This window comes from Nyctibius grandis, chromosome 12 (assembly GCF_013368605.1).
Source record: "Nyctibius grandis isolate bNycGra1 chromosome 12, bNycGra1.pri, whole genome shotgun sequence".
Lineage (NCBI taxonomy): Eukaryota > Metazoa > Chordata > Aves > Nyctibiiformes > Nyctibiidae > Nyctibius > Nyctibius grandis.
Genome location: NC_090669.1, coordinates 2484967 through 2502649, shown reverse-complemented (window position 1 = coordinate 2502649; position 17683 = coordinate 2484967). Strand labels below are relative to the sequence as shown.

The 17683-nt window shown below is 54.2% G+C and overlaps 1 protein-coding gene across 1 annotated transcript in view; it reads right to left on the bottom strand.

The window, feature by feature from the left end:
* The window catches only part of LOC137669483 (hydrocephalus-inducing protein-like), a 164747-nt gene that overhangs the window by 19972 nt on the left and 127092 nt on the right, over window positions 1-17683 (bottom strand). The window contains exons 39-60 of the mRNA XM_068411584.1: window positions 16891-17099; window positions 16017-16169; window positions 15543-15726; window positions 14933-15074; window positions 13911-14058; window positions 12551-13189; window positions 11862-12074; window positions 11243-11445; window positions 10880-11062; window positions 10511-10630; window positions 8998-9157; window positions 8721-8893; window positions 8075-8273; window positions 6868-6967; window positions 6226-6325; window positions 5575-5743; window positions 4767-5005; window positions 4329-4443; window positions 3069-3273; window positions 2471-2706; window positions 1691-1842; window positions 532-724 (exon numbers count right to left, since the gene is read on the bottom strand). Coding sequence (XP_068267685.1) covers window positions 532-724; window positions 1691-1842; window positions 2471-2706; window positions 3069-3273; window positions 4329-4443; window positions 4767-5005; window positions 5575-5743; window positions 6226-6325; window positions 6868-6967; window positions 8075-8273; window positions 8721-8893; window positions 8998-9157; window positions 10511-10630; window positions 10880-11062; window positions 11243-11445; window positions 11862-12074; window positions 12551-13189; window positions 13911-14058; window positions 14933-15074; window positions 15543-15726; window positions 16017-16169; window positions 16891-17099 — 4235 coding nt within the window. The remainder of the gene's footprint in view (window positions 1-531; window positions 725-1690; window positions 1843-2470; window positions 2707-3068; window positions 3274-4328; window positions 4444-4766; window positions 5006-5574; window positions 5744-6225; window positions 6326-6867; window positions 6968-8074; window positions 8274-8720; window positions 8894-8997; window positions 9158-10510; window positions 10631-10879; window positions 11063-11242; window positions 11446-11861; window positions 12075-12550; window positions 13190-13910; window positions 14059-14932; window positions 15075-15542; window positions 15727-16016; window positions 16170-16890; window positions 17100-17683) is intronic.

The following is a 17683-nucleotide window of genomic DNA, read 5'->3' as shown; positions in this document are numbered from 1 at the left end:
ATGGCACATGGATCGACACCGTACCGCTGCTGGTCCAGCACGGGGAACCCAGCACGCTTCCCCGCTTCAAACGCAGCTTTTAGCACAAGGTTTAAGTAAAATCAGGCAGAAAAAACATGTTGAGAGGCACTGGGATGTAATTAAAACATAAGCTAACAGGACAGAAAGTACTAAAAGTAATGAGCAGGGTGTAATTAAACTACAACTGAGTTCAATTACAGTGTAGTAAAATGTGACCAAATACAACCTAGTGTAACCAGGACACACCACACATTCCTACATGAGAACCAAAATGGGAGAAGAGGGACAGGGGGGAAAATACCCCACCAACTTTCTTGTGTTGTGTTGAACTGAAAAGGAGAGACTGGTCAGAAACCACGTTTCCCAGAGGAACACTCTTCCTGGGAAGCACAGGTCAATCACTCGCTTAAAAATAATTTCTGAGACCTGTTCCCAGGTGTACCCTGTTTTTCTGGGACCTTTCCTCCATGGGACACCACCAGATGCTGTATTCCCTGAGCAGGTCCTCACCTGGACAGGCACAACGCCACTGTTTTGAAGGACCAGAGGGCGCTTTTCTGACTCCCCCAGCAACAGCCTCCTGAAGACGAGCAGAGGGTTCCCTCTCCTATTGCGAGGGACTGGACGCAACACCGTCACCCGAGGCAGATTCCCGTCTCCGCTGATATTGAAGGTCAAGCTCCGTGCTCTGGCTGCTGCGGGGCTGCAGGAGAGGCAGAGGAGAAAGCGTTACGGCTGGCACTAACCCACTGCCCCCTGGGTAAGCGACCAGGCGAGGGCCACCCGCTGCGTTTTCCCTGGCTGGTGCTCCTGTGCCCCATGACACAGCTCCCTCTCTCCTCCCCAGGCAGATCAGGGCCATGCACAGAAGGTCAAGGAATCTGCTCTGAAGAGCCAGAGCCTTCCAGAATTACAGCTAAAAATCATTTCGCTTCATCGATCATGCAGTACAGCAGGTAAATAATGAGGCAACAGATGAGACACGGCAAATCCGCTGGCTGCGGTGGTAGGAGACATGCAAAAAGCACAAGCACAGCATGGAAACAGTATACAAGCAAGAAGGGAGAAGTAAATAAATAACATCGTCACTGAAAATTATTCCCCAGGACGCTAAACAAGGAATTGCTCATTAGGGCCGAGAGCTGACTTCTCTTGTCCCAATTCCGTGACTAAAGGGTTGAGGAAGAACAGGTCAGAGCCCCACTACAAACCCAGGTCCCGGGACAGAGGAGCTGGCTCCTCTTTTACAAGGGATCTAATTGCTCCTTAACGTAAAATATCCTAATATGCCCCAGGTAATCCCATAGGATCATCTCATTTTAACGTAAACAAGGAGGAAACAATGCCCGCTGCCTTGCTGGCACAGGAACCGCTTCATCTAATCCTCTGTGCTCAGCTCTTGCACATCTCCATTTCCTTCTGACTCAATCACTTCCAGTTGGCTACCCAAGAGGACACTGTCCTCATCGTTACTCGTACAGGCTAAACTACAACTCTTAAATTTTCTGCTCTGCTCTACCTAGTAGCTACTGCTTCCTGTCCTATCTAACGCTAAGTACCTACCTAGGGCTACTAAGAGTTAGGGTTAGCGAGAGGGCTACATGCTCTGAGAGGAGAGGCAGCTATCAGAAAGGTCCCCCCCACCCCAAGACTTCCCAGGGTGAGTTACCTTGTCGGGGCATCAAGGGAAGCCTCAAAAGTGCACTGGTAGCTCTGCATCCTTTGTGGAGTGAAGGTCACCGTAGCAAAGGCGTGCGAGTGGCTGGGCAGGCACATCCGATCAGGCTCCACCTTGAAAACGTTGCTAACACGGCTTTGAAGCTTGGAGGAACCCAGAGAGCGGTGTTAGGACAAAACATCCTTCAACGTGATGCAGTCTTATTCATATATGCATCATGGGCAACAGCCCCAGACAGCGTGTTTTCCTTCCTGCTTCCCTGGACAGGCTCCTTCCATCTCAGAGGGTGACTCCAAAGAGGTGCTCACCTTGCACAGGAGCTGCCATAAAGCCCAGGAGTGCAAAAGCTTGCTTTGAGCTCTGGGCAGCCACCCCAGCACACACGGGAGGTGGGGACTGCACGGAAAACTCTGCAAATAACCTATAATTGGCCTTTAAAGAGAAGGAAAAGGCCACGGAGCCTGAGGAACTGCTCTGCTTTGAGCCCAGGCGCATCAGTTCAGCAGACAAGCCCCCTCTGAAGTGAGCTTCCAAGAGATATTCAGAAGGGTTCAGGTCTCCCACCAAAGACCCAGAGGGGTGAGCCAAGACCTTGCTCGAGACATGCTGAATTCAACCCAACTGTCACCCCGGCATTGCTGCTCTGCCCCGTAGTCTGACCCGCACTGAGCTGGACTAGTCTGGGCACAAGGGTGTAATGAATCCAGAGAACAAGGCAGGCTACCACAAAGCCTTTAAAGAGCAACATTCCCCATGGCCTCTTGTTCTTACCTCATCAGCAGCGGGTTTGATGGAGAGGACCACATCACAGGGGACTTTGCCCACATTGCAGATCTTGAAGCGAGCTGTGGCCCCGTGCCCAAGCAGAACATTGGTGAAGACAAACTTGTTCTCATCTGTGATGAACACGCCCTTGTCTTGCTCTGTCTGTAGGATCTGGTCGAGGTTGGTGCTGCTGCAGATTCGATGCTCCTCAAAGATGGACTCTACGTCGTCAACCACAAACGCTGTGAGCAGACAAGAGGGAGGGCTGAGGATGGAGAAGCCTTCCTGCTGAATTTTGCTGGACCCCATTGGCCTCTCAGAAGGCTTGATAAGCCCTTTCTGCCCATGTCACTGCAAAACTCAACCTGGGTGGTGGAGTTGGCTGTGAGGATGGACCTCAGTCACCCTCAGCCTTACAGGGTACTGCTTTCCTTTTATCCTTCCATGCATCCCTCCCAGCCCCTCCCCACTGGTGAACTTGAAAAGGACTGGAACCTCTGAGGATTTTGAGATGGGACATTAGGGTGAGGGTGTCCCTCTGTCCCAGCAGTAAGTCTGAGTGCTGATCAGCAGCAGGTCGGGCCACGGGAACCCGCAGACGTACCTGGGAGGCAGGACTCGGCAAACAGGGTATAGGGGATGCCGAGAGGATTGTCCTTGGGGTCTCTGTCGCTGATATAGATGGACAGGTGCTCCTCGCATGTCCCCAGTGGCTCCGCATAGCAATCCACAAGGATCATCTGCTGGCCCCCAGCAGGGATGGAGCCAAAGCCAGGGTGCACCGTGAACATGCCTGCAGTGACGCGAGCCTGCGGAAAGAGTCCCAGGAGAGGCTGATGTCTAACAGCTTTACCTTGAGCATCCCCAGCAAGGAGTATGCCACTCCTTGACCTCCAGCCAGGCCACAGCCCCTAGTCCTGGGGCAGGAAGGGATGACTCCATGGCCCAGGGGCAGCCCCAGGATGGCACAAAAAGAGCCAGGAGAAGCTGCAGGCCTGGCCCAAGTAGAGAAAGGAGCTTGGGTGTAAAAGTTGAAGGTGGTAGCTGGGATCCTTCAACCTCCCAGGGTAAAACAGAAGAGCAGAAATAACTGTGAGATGTGATGGGAGAGAAGAGAGGGCATGGGAAAGAAGAAAAAGCAAGGTCATCTCATATCAACGGACTGGGAGTTCAAACAGGGACATTCTCTGGCTGGGGCATTCACAGATCTAGTTGGCTAGCAGCTGCCAAACACAGGACCTGCTCCCTTCTCTTGACCCCACAGCTCCAGGTCTGAGCTAGAGCACGGGACTGTCAGGGGAACTGAGCAGCTCCTGCCTCTGCTTGTGGCTGGGAGATGATCACAGACTGGTTTGGGGTGGAAGGGACCTTAAAGCCCATCTAGTCCCAACCCCCTGCCACGGGCAGGGACACCTTCCACCAGACCACGTTGCTCCCAGCCCCATCCAACCTGGCCTTGAACACTGCCAGGGAGGGGACAGCCACAGCTTCTCTGGGCAACCTGGGCCAGGGTCTCACCACCCTCACAGCAAAGAATTTCTTCTCAGATCTCATCTCAATCTCCCCTCTTTCAGTTTAAAACCGTTCCCCCTCGTCCTGTCACTCCATGCCCTTGTAAAAAGCCCCTCTCCAGCTTTCCTGTAGCCCCTTCAGGCACTGGAAGGTGCTAGAAGGTCTCCCCGCAGCCTTCTCCAGGCTGAACAGCCCCAACTCTCTCAGCCTGTCTCCATAGCAGAGGTGCTATGATGGACCTCCATCACACACATCATGTTCCATCCCACGGCAACGAGCCCCTGGCTCGGCCACAGCAGCCTCCTCCCACACCACCTGCATGCGCACATGCTGGGGAGCAGGAGCCACCCACCTGCTGGAAGGGGTTTGTGTCCTTTGTCAGCGAGCCCTTGCTTGGCCTGGGTGATAAAGTAATTTTGCTGAAGTTTTCACTCTTCTGGGACAGGGAGGATTTCCTTCGGTATGACCTGAGAGGAGAAAGCAGAAGACATCCATCATGCTGAGCTCCCCTTGCCTTTCTCCAAGGCCAAAGCTGGCCTTTCTCCCCATGGAGGAAAGCCCTCCTGCTCCCCAGGGGCTGCCTGCACCTCCTACTGCCATAGCTTCTGGAGAAATCAGCTACATCACCACCTGTGTCCTACACGTGGGGACACTGAGGCATTTCTCTGCTCCCTGCTCACAAGCCAGTGATGCAGATGGACAAGAATGCCGGTGTCCTGGCTGCCTGTCACCCACCAGCCATGCTGCAGTGCCTCCTCAGGCAGGAAGGGTGGTGCAGGTCTTCGCTCACCTTTTCCTTGGCCATAGAGGTGCATCCTGGTCTGCTTTGTAGATGAGGAAATTAAAGTCCAGGATGCCTTTGTTCTCCAGCAGGAAGGTGCAGGTTCTCCAGGTGCCCTTTGCCAAGGTGCCGAAGGTGATGAGTGAGGCAGGGCTAATGCTGTACTTGCTGAACACGGCTTTCGCTGTCACCCTCACCGGGATGATGGCAACGGTCTCACCTCCTTTGCCGATGCTGGGCTCAATCACCTGGAACCGTAGGAGGGGTTGGAAATGCAGCAGAGGCCAGCCTCTAGCTCTGTCCCTGACCCCACCAACTCACCCTCCCTGTTTAAACGCCTCCTCCAGAGCCAGATTTTCATACAACCATAGAATCATTTTGGTTGGGAAGGACCTTTAAGATCATCAAGTCCAACCGTTAACCCAGCACAGCCAAGCCCACCACTAACCCATGGCCCTCAGCACCACATCTACACGGCTTTTAAGTCCCCCCAGGGATGGGGACTCCACCACTGCCCTGGGCAGCCTGTGCCAGTGCTTGACAACCCTTTCGAGGAAGAAATTGTCCCTGATCTCCAATCTAAACCTCCCCTGGCACAACTTGAGGCTGTTTCGTCTCGTCCTTTCGCTTGTTACCTGGGAGAAGAGACCGACCCCCACCTCTCTACACCCTCCTTTCAGGTACTTGTAGACAGCAATAAGCTCCATTTAGGAAGCACCACAAGATTCCCCAGCTAAAGCCTTCCTTCCAGAAGATGTGTCCCACTAACACTCCCAAGAACGTGTCCTGCTAACACCGCCCGGCCCAGGCAGCTCACCTCGCACTGCAGGATGGGTTTGTCCTCAATATTCATTTCCACCTTGGGGTGGAAGGACAGCTGGACCTGCACAGAGCGTTCAAAGGCAGACAGCACGCCCTTCTGCGGCTGGATAGTGAAGTGGGACGCCAAGTCGGGTATACTGGTATCCGCCGCTTGCAGCTTGAAACTGGGGAGAAAGGGAAGGAATGAAGATCTCTGAAGTTAAAAGTACAGGTGCCACCAGCACAGCCAGGACTTTGCATAGGACCATAAAAAAAAACAGAGGGAAAGAGTCCAGCTCTGCTTGTTGAATCCCAGATCTCGACAGAGTGCAGATAATCAAGAGTGCTGCAAGCCAACTGCAATATTGATTGTCTTAGTCCTTCCTTTAAAGAGTCTCATAACGAGACGTGAGCTGACCCTCAAAGGAAGGAAATGAATCCCAGCAGAAGGGCTTAAATTTCAGGCTCTCTCCTTCTAGTTCCTGTGAAGAACTGCTGGTGTGTGGCTGGATTCTCTTAAAATCCTTGAGGTCGGAGAGCCCAGATTCTGTATTTACGCAGCCCATGAGGTAGCCAGCATGGGAACAGGTTCTAGCCACGGCCAGGAGAACGCAGGCCCGGGCAGGGGGTGGCATCGCGCATGCACAGCCCAGGCAGCTGGACCCACCTGTACGCAATCTCGTACTTCCCTCTGTTCTTCAGCCTCAGCACTTGCTTCGCGTCATCCAGCACCCGAAGGATGCCAAAATCCACGGTGCCGCCTGTACCTGCAGAAAACCCGCAGGGGCAGGTAAGAAATGGTCAATATTTGTGAGCTGCTGCAGACTACACCAAGGGACAAGACGCATATTTGGAGTTCTCAGGCGGCGCAAAACCCTCCTCAGCAAGTTTCCCTTTTTGGAAGTCTTCTCTAGCAACTTTGCTGCCCCTTCCCTTAGAGAATACCTGCAGGGTTCAGCAACTACGGAGCTCAGTTTCCATCTCCCTGCTTCCAAACACAGAACTAAGAACTCTATGCGCCGTGCTGCGCCTCCAGGAGTTGCCAACTGCTTGTTCACATCGCTGTCGTTTCAAAGCCCCCAAATTAATTGCACACTTCAAAGCTGGGAGGGGAGAGACCCAAGGGTGACTGTGCCCTGACAGCGCTTCACTCCTCGCAGCTTGCAGGATACGTGTGTTACATATCCGTGCCACGCTTGCATCCCATCCCACCCCATCCCAGCCCACCCCATCCCATCCACTTCGGTTGCCCACCTGCCAAGGCAACGCAATGCACCCGGGCTACTTCGTTTTGGGGGCATCCACTTACCTTTACAAATGTCGATGTTCAGAGCAACATCGTAGGCTTCTGCAAAGACTTGTATATTTTCAATCTGAACAATTCCCAGGGCATTTTCAGCATCTGAAACCTGAGGTGGCAAGAAACAAACATTGCTCAGACCATTCTCCTCAATTCTTTTGGCAGACAACTTACGAGTCCTTGTCTCTGCCAGCTGCTTCCACCACAGCCTCCCCTGCCTGACAAGCATTTGTGGACTCCCAAGCTTTCCTAACCTGTTCATCTCACGGGCTGACCCAGCGGGGTTTTGCCGCAGTAAGAAACCCTGTCAGCCCGCTACACCCTCCTTTCAGGCAGTTGTAAAGAGCGAGAAGGTCTCCCCTCAGCCTCCTTTTCTCCAGGCTAAACACCCCCGGGTCCCTCAGCTGCTCCTCATCACACTTGTGCTCCAGACCCTTCAACACCTTCGCTGCCCTTCTCTGGACTCCAACACCTCAAGGTCTTTCTTGTAGTGAGGGGCCCAAAACTGCACCCAGGATTCGAGGTACGGCCTCACCAGTGCCCAGTACAGGGGGATGATCAACCCTCTCCTCTTAAATCACCCAGCATCCTCACCAAAATGCAGCCACTAAACCACGAGGAACAAAATCCCAGGGTGAGAGCTTGTTGCTCTATGTTAAGAGCCCCAGGATGGGTGCAGGGAGCATGCTGAGGTCTGGACAACCAACTGACAGCATTCAGCCACGCACAGCAGCAAGGTGGCTGCAGTCACGTCCAGGCAGGTTTTGAACATCTCCAGAGCAGGAGACTCCCCACCCTCCCTGGGCAGCCTGTGCCCGGCCTCTGGCACCCTCCAAGTCAAGAAGTTTTGCCTCATCATATTCGGATGGAACTTCCCATGTTTCAGCTTATGCCCATTGCCCCTTGTCCTGGCGCTGGGCACCACTTAGAAGAGTCTGGCCCCATCCCCTTGACACCCACCCCTAAGGTATCTGTGAGCATTGATCAGATCCCCCCTCAGTCTGCTCTTCTCCAGCTGAACAGCCCCAGCTCCCTCAGCCTCTCCTCGCAGCAGAGATGCTCCAGCCCTCTGAACATCCCTGTACCCCTCCGCTGGTCTTTCTCCAGTAGCTCCTTGTCTGTCTTGAACTGGGGGGCCCAGAACTGCACACAGTTACTCCAGGTGTGGCCTCACCAGGGCCGTGTAGAGGGGGAGGAAAAGCTCCCTCGATCTTACCTCTAGTCGGATTGTCTTCTTAATGTTGGCAGGCTTCGTGGCCTTGAAATATAGATGCAGGCTAAACTCTGTGCGGGGACCAACAAAGCCCCGATCTTGTGACACGGAGAAGTCCTCGCCGAGGTTTTCCAGCCCACTGAGCCGCCAGGCCATGGGCAGTGGGGTGCTGTTTTGCAGGACCAGGGTCTTGCTGTCCGTCCTGCAGAGACACAGAGACACTCAGCACTGGTTGCTCGATGGCCATGCCAGCCTTGCAACTGAATGCAACTTGGAGCAGCCCCATCCATGTGTATGAAACTATAGTTAAATGTTTTCTCTGTGTCACAAGCCTGAGAGGTGAGGTCCTTGGGGGAGAGCTTGGTTAGAAGGGTATCCAACAGAAGGGAGATAAGGAAGAGCAACTGGATTGCTCTCTGAACCAGCAGACAAGACATAAATCCACCGGGACGCCCATCACACGGCATTGCTGGGGGCCTACAGAGCTTGTGGCTGTCATGGGATATCCAAGCCAGCAAGGCACAGCGAGCGAGAGACTGGGAACTGCTGGGAGAAAGAGGGTTGATAGCCCAGCCTCTGATCTGAGTGGCCACACAGGCAGAGAAGCTGCAGGGGAGCTCGCCGGCACAGCGGCCGCAGGAGGACTGACCTGTGCAGAAGCAGCTTGCCGAAATGCACCTCCTTGGGGCTGACCCCCAGCTCCACCTGCACCCCTTCGCAGCACAGGGGGAACACCACCGGCTCTGGGTTCTCCTCAATGCAGCACACGAGCTTGTCTTCCACGAGGCCAGCTGAAGTGGGGTACGCCCAAACGCTCAGCTCCTAACACCATCCCCGCGAAAAGAAACACAGAAGAGCATCCCGTGAGCAGGAGGAACGGCTCCTGGCCCTTCTCCCCGTGCCTGCCCTGCCCTCCCCTCTCCTACCTGCTTCTCGTTAGGTTTCAGCCTCATGCTGGGTGGGTCCAAAAGGAACGTGCCCGCTTTGAGATCGTGCTCAAAGCAGAAATGCACCTCTACTGCCAAGGGCGTGACGTTCAGGATGGTCATCTTCTCGCAGTTGGAGGGACAGGGCAGCGCCTTGTACCTGTCCACAAAAAGGGGAAAAGGCTGCAGAGGAGACCCTGGCACTGCTGACACATCAAGGAAAGCATCGTGTCCCTCCTGTGTTCCAGGAGGCTGCACTGGAAGGCCAGGGTCTAACAAGCAAGCTATGAAAAAGGATCATTTTGAGGGGCACGTTGCATATTATACGTGCTCATCCTTGTGTTACTTTGATGTCTGCCCCTGGACCTGGTGCCTCCATCCCAGAAGCGTGACGATGGACAGGCCACTCAAATAGTGTTTTACAAAATATCAATTCAAGGGTGCCTGGAAAAATAAAAGTACACCAGGCACATGGGTTCTTCCCCCTTCTTTGCTGGGTTTCCTTCCCTGCAGAGTAGACAGAAATGCTTTTGAAAAGAGGTTTGAAAAATAGCTCAGCTTATCTCTTTCAAAAACCTCATGAGATTGCCTTGGATTTCACGGGCCAGCTCCAAGTCTGAGGGAAGGAAACAGAAAGGATTAATTCCCAAGAGGAACGCTGAATTTAACAACCGTCCCTTCCCTCAGATGTGGAACAGAATTTGGAGTTAAAGGGTTAAAAAAGCAAACAGAAACCCAAGACCATTCATCAGCCTGGCTAAAGATCCTCTTGTGGTTTTTAAACTGTTTTGATTTGATTTCCTTGGCTTGTCAAAATACCACCAGCCCTCCAGAGCTCCCAGAAAGACAAGAACTTCATCTCTAATATTAAAAAAAAAAGAGCAATGTCAAAAATAGAAACATGCCAGCAGCTACAATGACAACTTCTTCAGGCAGACTTTATCCAGTGGTGGGGATCAGGAAAATGTGATTCTTAAATAAGAATTACTCCTTTGCAGGTTCCACACCGCCCCACACGCACATTGGCAGGTCAAATCATAAAGTCTGACTAATGTTACAGATCAAGGAATGGTTTGCAAACCATCAGCAGAAGAACTGCTTGTTCAGTCTACCCGTAGAGCTCAAAGCACTTTCAAAAGGCACCATAAAGCTCATTTGGTGGCAAAGCTGAGATGTGGAAGAGGGAACATCAGTTGCCCCAAGTCACCTTCAGACTGGAAGCAGCACGTGGCTCTGGCCACCAAGGCACCCACCAGGTAGGAAGATCATCTCCATCTCTCCCCAGCTCCTCCAAGACCCATGTGCCTCTTATCTGCTCGAGTTCACATATCCGCAGCCCTTCGGCCCCATGTATCTCCCAGGTCTCTGCCTGGGCCTGCCCTGAACTGTGCCACTGGGACAGCATGTCTCCAGGCATGTCCATGAAAGCACAAGGCCCTGGAGATCCCATCCCGACATCTCACTCCGAGCAGGCAGCGCATCAGGGTGCTCACTCGGGGCAGGGAGCACATACCGGTCTCTTGACTTCCCACACAGCAGTGGTCCGAAGTGGAATACGCCCGTGTCCATGACATACTGCTTGAAGATGATGTCGTTGTCCGCCTTGCTATTCCTCCAGTGAGAAAACACCAGCCTGGGGAGAGAAAATGGGGAATATGAAGAGCTTTGAGATGCTCCAAGAAGACAACCTGGTCAGAAAGCCATAACCCTTACTGGTGGCTGAGGCACCAGCACTGGTTCCCAGCTCCAAGCTTGGGACAGATGCTGGGCTGCTCAGGCAGCACACTCTGCCCAAGCCAGAAGTTCGCAGGGCTACAAGGGACAGCCCTGGCTCTCAGTTTAGGGGGAGGCAGCGTGGGAGGCTCCCATGGGCCAGCCTTACCGCGGGTCCTGGCTGATGGTGGGATAGAGGCAGGTGCCCCTGCAGTGCAGCTGGTACAGACGGTGTGTCCCCAGGACCTCAAAATGCAGTGTCTGGTCAAACTGGCCCAGCACCGTGGAGCTGAAGTAGACCTTCAGTTCCACTTCGCCGCGGGCAGGCACTATCCACCGGCAGCTGCTCAACCTGCCAATTAAAGAGGAGGCTTCACACATCACTAACGAGCAAATGAGACAAGGAGGAGGGTTGTGGACTTGCCATCCCATGAAGGCACTGGCAGAGGGTCCCTGCGGAGCTGGGGACGTTGGACCTTGTTTGGCAAGATGGACCTGAAGCAGAGGGATCACCTCCTCCCTCACAGCTCACCTGACAGGCCCCGCTGGGGATGGGACCCTCTCCACGCTGCTCTGGTCCACCTCAGGGGAACGTGTGGGCGCTGCCGTGCCCGGCCGCCGGGGAGATACCCTGCCCCGGCTGGAGACCTGCTTGAGCCTCACAGATTCCCGGCTGCCCGGGGCTTTCTCCTTCTTCAGCTGGCTCCTGGTTGGGGTCAGCAGCTCCTCTGACTTCTTCGCACCAAGGACAGAGAGAGAAAGCAGAGAGAGGTGAGCCCTGCCCTGAGACATCCCCGTCCTGGAACGAAAGCTGCACGTCTGTTAACAAACAGGAGAGAGGATAAATAAGTAACCAGCATCTACTGGTTTTAATAACTGCCCAGGGACTTGGTCTTCCTTACTGGACTTTGTTTGACACCTCTCCTCACCCAGGACCCTCTCTTCGAGGGAAGTTGAGGGCTTTAGGTGACTTTTTTTCTCTCGTCTTCCAGAACCACCCTATGTCCCATGCAGGGCTGTCTCTTTTGGACAGTCAGAAGGGACACTTGCAAACACAGGACCCTGTCCTGTCCTCACTGCCCTTCCACAGTGATCCTTTTCCACTCCCCCCACCCCATGCTCCCATCCAGCCTGGCCCCCTGCCCTGGCACCTTCACTGCAGCCACGACGGGGTCATCCACAACACTTTCTGCATCCTTCTTTTCAGCTTCCGCAGTGGCATCTTCTGGCACAACAAACATGAAGTGCTCGAGGGCTTCTCCTGCTGCCAGGGCCATCCGCTGCTCCGGGTAGTGGATCACGGAGTACAAAGTGGTAGGGGGAATGGGAGACTCTGAGGGACCCAGTCCCAGGTGATCCAGGATCTAAAGCATAAGAGAAAACCCTGTTTATACTCCCGTTACCTTCATCCTCGCACTCCTCCCTTGAAGGCACTGAGCTTCTGGTAATGTTTTTTTTAATTTACACGGAGCACAGTGCTCTTTGTGTGCCCAGTGGGGTGGGCAGGCTCCAGAGCAGGGCCAGGACCTAGAGAGAAACCTCTCCGCTGAGTGACTCAGCTGAAGGAAACAATGACCATGAGCTGCCCTAGGACCATTTTTAAGGATTTCCAAACTGGGAAACTCTCTGAACAGGGAGGATGCTTGAACAGAGAGTGCTCCCTCTCTCCACCCATGTAAGGGGTGCTGAGAACCTCCCCAGCTGCGTGGCTGCTGCAGAGACATTGGGGAACAACATCAGTGGCCTGGACAAGGCTCTATGCCGTTGTCACCTGGTGGGACACAATGCACCGGGGCCCAGACCATGGCAGGCTCAGCATCTGAGCCTCGCAGGGCTTTACCTGCTCTGCCGCTGGTAGGTTGCCGCTCTCCAGGATCCTCCTAGTCACATCTTCTAAGCCCAGCACCTGGATGTTCAAGCAGGGCACCCCAACAGCCTGGCCTCTGGCTGAGCCTTCTGCACCTTCCCCTTCCAGCTGAGGTAACTTGGAGTCCTCACAAGCCTTCACTTTTTCCAGCTGCTCCTTCTCCAGGCATTCTTTCTCCATGTTCTCCTTCTCCAGCCTCTCCTGACGCTCCTTCTCTCTGTCTTTCCAGCTCCTGTGGCTGGATAAATGCTGGCGCTGCTCTTCTGCTTGGTGCTGCATCTCCTCGTGGTTCAGACGGGGCTGCAGGATACCCTGAACCCTGTCCCAGGATGACAAAATGTGTGTGATGTCCTTCCGCAATGTCTCGTAGATCGTAAACCTCAGGACCAAGCTCTTCTCGCTGTCACTCAGGTCCTCGCTTTTGGTTTCTCCCTCTTCTGGCTCTGAGGGTTGCACAGCCACCGCCGGGCAGGCATCCGTCAGGGGAACCTTGCTCTTCTTCTTCTTATCTTCCTTGTCCCTTGCAGCAGAGTCTCGGTGCTCCTTTACAGATCCATGCCTGCTCACCCGTCTGGTGACATCCGATCGGGTGCTGCCGGCTGTGTTCGAACTCTGGACAGGAGGAGCAAGAAAAAGCAGTGAGCATTTCAAAGCACCGACTCCAATGCTGTAGGACAGTGATGATCTTTGCAACAGTGCCCCGAGCCTTGTCCGAGACCCATGCTACGTGCTCTACAAATCCCAGTTTGGAACGCAACTGGTACTCAGTTTAGCTCAACTGAAACCAAACTCCCCAGTGCCAGACTGATGAGGAGTCCTGCGAACCAGATAAAGAACAGAACAGCTTCCCCGACCCAAACAGGGAACTGAAGACACCTCCTTACTCCTGCGCAGTCTTCTGGGCTCGTTTCTGGTGTGCTGAGCATCCCTGTTGCTGGCTGACCCTTTGGGAAGCCTGACTACTAATGAACACCCCATCCCAGACAGAACGTGGCTCAGAGGTGTAAGTCACAGGCAGAGTGGGGAGAAACCCTGGACTAGAACTATCTAGGGCTTCACGGCGAATGGATGGAGTTACTTGAAGCCGTGACTCGAAGGCAGCACGATCCTAGAAGAGCAGTTCTCCAACAAACCCATGGGAAAGCACCTCTGGGGAAGCAGCAGCAGCATGAACCAACACCAGCTGTTGTTTCCCAGCACAGCCCCATGTGTTACTCATGGCCAGGTACTTGTCCCCAGCACTGCGTGTCACTGCTGGCTTCTCGGGGAATGGTACAACTCAGCGGGAAGGTCCCCAGGGCTTTTACTCCTCTCTATAAACACAACCACCTACCCGCCTGGTTCCAGACTGGCTTTTCTTCACCAAATCATTAACTTTGCTTTTTCCAACCGCTCTCCTCCACTGCTTAGATGACTTCTTCATCAGCTCTTGTTCCTTCAAGCGCTTTTCCTCAAGCTCTCGAGCCACCCGCTCCATCTCCCTACAGCAAGCCAAACAGAAAACATCCCTGAGAGTCACCACCAGAAACCTGGGCTCACGGCAATCCCAGCTGGTCCCACACTTCACTCATTGACCCTGAGGCCAGGCTGAACCCTTAGACCATCTTCATGGACTTCCCTCAAACCTGGGGAGGCTGGGAACATCCGAAGAAAGGAAAGGTGGGAGGGGACCTCCAGGGCCAGCCAAATCTAAGCCTTGCTGTCATAAGGTCTCAACAGTGCAACTTCAGTTGTGCAACTCAATTGTGGACTTCTCCGAGAAGGTCCAACCTGGACAGCTCCAGCACACTGCCGAAGACTGATCCACCATCGCTCTGCACTGAAAGAAGTGCTGAAACGCAAGCTCGCTTTAAGCAAGCCCCTCCCGGAGTTTCAGGCGGGGATTAACGCAGGTTTACGCTTATCCTAAGCATCCTCCTGAATGCAGCTGCTTTCCTGGATCATAACTTCTCCCAGGCTGACCTGCTGCTGAAGCTGAGCCTAAGAGACACCAGCATTTCTGGCTGGGGTCACTCAGGAAGGGAAACCTGGGAGATCAGCATTGCAGGGACTTCACCTACAGCGGCACCGGTATCTAAACCCACCCCGCAACCCCTCTGCTTTGGTGAAGGAGGCACAGGAAGAAAATGAGAATTAAAATCATTAATGTAGAGACACTTCTAAGCGCAGTGGCAAGGCAAGCACAGAGCTCAGCTCCCTGCGTCTCAGCAGCAGAAGCTCCTTCCTCCGTTGGGAACCCGGGAGGTGGAACTGGCCTTTGCTCTGAAACCCCTCAGAGCTCAACCAAGGTCTCCGGAGCAGGGAAACCCTTCAGGGACGCTAACCTGGGGAGTTACCCATGCAAAGGTTACACACCTCTTCTTCCTCTCACGCTGGACTTGTCGTATGTTGTCGTTAAACTGAGCTTTCTGCTCCTCAGTGAGGGCTTCATACTCTTCCTCATCCATCTGCCTGAGTCGTTCTTGCTCCCTCCTGGCAGCTTCTTCCCGCTCCCGTTCTTCAGCACACACCAGAGGAGAAACCATTAGCGACTGCAAGCAGAGCTCGCTGTGCTGGGTGAGCCGTGAGGACTCGCAACTCTGCCCTGACCCAGCTTGTCATCCTGCCAGGAGATACTGGGGAGCCCATATCCCTGCTCCAAAATTCAGATAATCCCCCAAACTCTTCGTGGTCAGCGAGTCCCCGTGCCCCAGCGTTGTGGACAGCTGGTGGGTGGTTACTTATGGAGCCACAACAGCTCGCACTTGTGCCCAAGATTTAATGTTAGGGACTAAGGCCAGTCTTAGAGCCTCAGCTCTGCTGTATTTGAAGCACCCGTGAGCCGAGTGCTGGCCACGCTGAGGCAGAAGGTGGAAGGATTAATAAAAACATTTCTTACAAGCTCTGCTGGTAACCCACATACACACAGAGAAGGTTGAGGGCTCGAGAGAGAAGATTTGAGAGGCACGGAGATGACGAGTCTCACCTTCCTGCTCCTTTGCAGCTGCCTCCCTGGCTTTCAAAGAAGCATAATCCTGGAACAGGTCCACAAAATAGATGTAAGGCCGATTTCTGACAGCTTTGAGCAGGCAGATGAGAGCAGACGCCATGTTGCACGCAAAGAGGGTCTCCAGGCCATCAAACACCACTCCCTGGTAGCAGTCACTCAGCTGTGAATAAAGTTGAAAAGGAAGAGAAAGTCAGCTGTCGCACGCATCAGGCTCTCGGCTGGTCAGGAAACCCTCATGTCAAAGGTCATCAGCCATCGTTGTTCCAAGTGCATCAACTCAGACAAGCTCTGATCTCTCCCTGTGCTTGGCCAACTTATGGCGTCTGCAGCTTCACCCAAGGATCCCTGCAACTCCTCCAACAGCAGATGCAGACCTCCTCCTCTCCAGATCACACCTCGCTGCCTGTCTCTCTGGAGCAGGAAGGTATCATTTGCCCCTACCCCACATACCTGCAGCCTTTCAGAGAGGATGGCCACCAGCAAGTCCTCGGGCAGCACACGGCTCATAAAGCCCAGCTCTTCTCCTGTGCTGCTGCTGACGCTCAGCCACCGCTGCTCAGGGACGCAGAGAATGGGAGAGCTGACATAAGAGCTGCATGAGCCCTGCAACGTTGAACACAAGGAAAATAGAACACTCTGCAACCCCCTGAACAATTCCAGCTGCTGGGCTTGGAGCTGGGGTCTCTCACTGGTGGGAGACTAGAGCAAAACTGGAGGCCAGCAGCTCTAGGGGACAACTCTGGGGGTCACATCCCTTGGCCAGCAGAGACCCAAGCTTGTGAGCCCCCGGCGCAGCATCCTGCAGCCCCCTTAGCCAGGACTGCACTTTGCCAAACCCTTAAGACCCAGGAGAGTTTTTCTGCCAGAGTACGGGGTTTCCTTCCCACCCCGAGCCACCCTCAGCCTGCCCAGCTGGCTCTCTGCATTGTACAGCCCTGCACCGGGCTCTGGGTGACAAGGAGCCTCCCCTGTAAGCAGCCCCTTCATTTTTAATAAGGCCGGTAGTGATAGGACAAGGGGTGATGGTTTTAAACTGAACGAGGGGAGATCCAGACTAGATACAAGGAAGGAATTGTTTACGCTGAGAGTGGTGAAACACTGACACAGGTTGCCCAGAGAGGTGGTAGATGCCCCATCCCTGGAAACATTCATGGTCAGGTTGGACTGGGCTCTGAGCAACCTGGTCTAGATGAAGATGTCCCTGCTCACTGCAGGGGGTTGGGCTAGGTGGCCTTTAAAGGTCTCCTCCAACCCAAACCATTCGATGACTCTTCAAAGGCAACACAAAGTTCCCACACGTTAACCAGTGCAGACAATGCTTCACCTGGGAGCCTCCTGGATCCATGAGATGCCGTTTCTGGGACCGGGATGGGCGGCCATGCAACCTCCTCCTGCCCCCTGTGGCTCTCGCCTGGTCTTGGGAACTGGTGGACCGCAGACTGGCTTTGTCCCCAGAGCTGGACTCGCTCACGGCCGGGCTGTGCTCGGCCTCGGCGCTGGGCTGCAGGCTGAGGGGGACATCTGCGGTTTGACCTGCGGAGGGGAACAGATGGCTCAGCAGGGCTGGGGACGGCCCTGTGCTCCGGGGAGCAAGCAGGCACCTTCCACCCCGCTGGAGCTAAATCCTCCATGTGGGGGATAAACCCACCTGGCACCCAGGCCCCCCATCCCTCCACCGGCTCCCAACCCAACCAGGTTCAAAGCTGAGTGATGCAAAACTTCCTCCCACCTGAGCCAGGGTCTGGCCTCACCCTGCAGAGCTTGGGGCACCAGAAAGTTTCCTAAAAGTCTCCAGTCTCACGTGGAGAACAGCCCGACATGCACGAGCTCCGTGACCTGGCAGCACGTATAGGAAAATCTCTGGAGAAAAGAGCTCATCTGCAGCGTGTCTCATCTCAAACTCCCCCAGGAGGTTCTTCTTCCCCTCCTCTCATGTTTGTGAAGCCACGCTCAAAGTCAGCCATCTAGTGCTTAACGAGCCCCTTCAGAGGGCTTTTTCCTTGTTAAAGTGGGCAGAGTTCTGCCTGATGACTGTGAGGAGCGAGCTGGATTCGGCTTTGAGGAAATACAAAAAACTCTGAGAAAGACAGAGGTGCTTCAGCGCTCCTGGGAAAAAA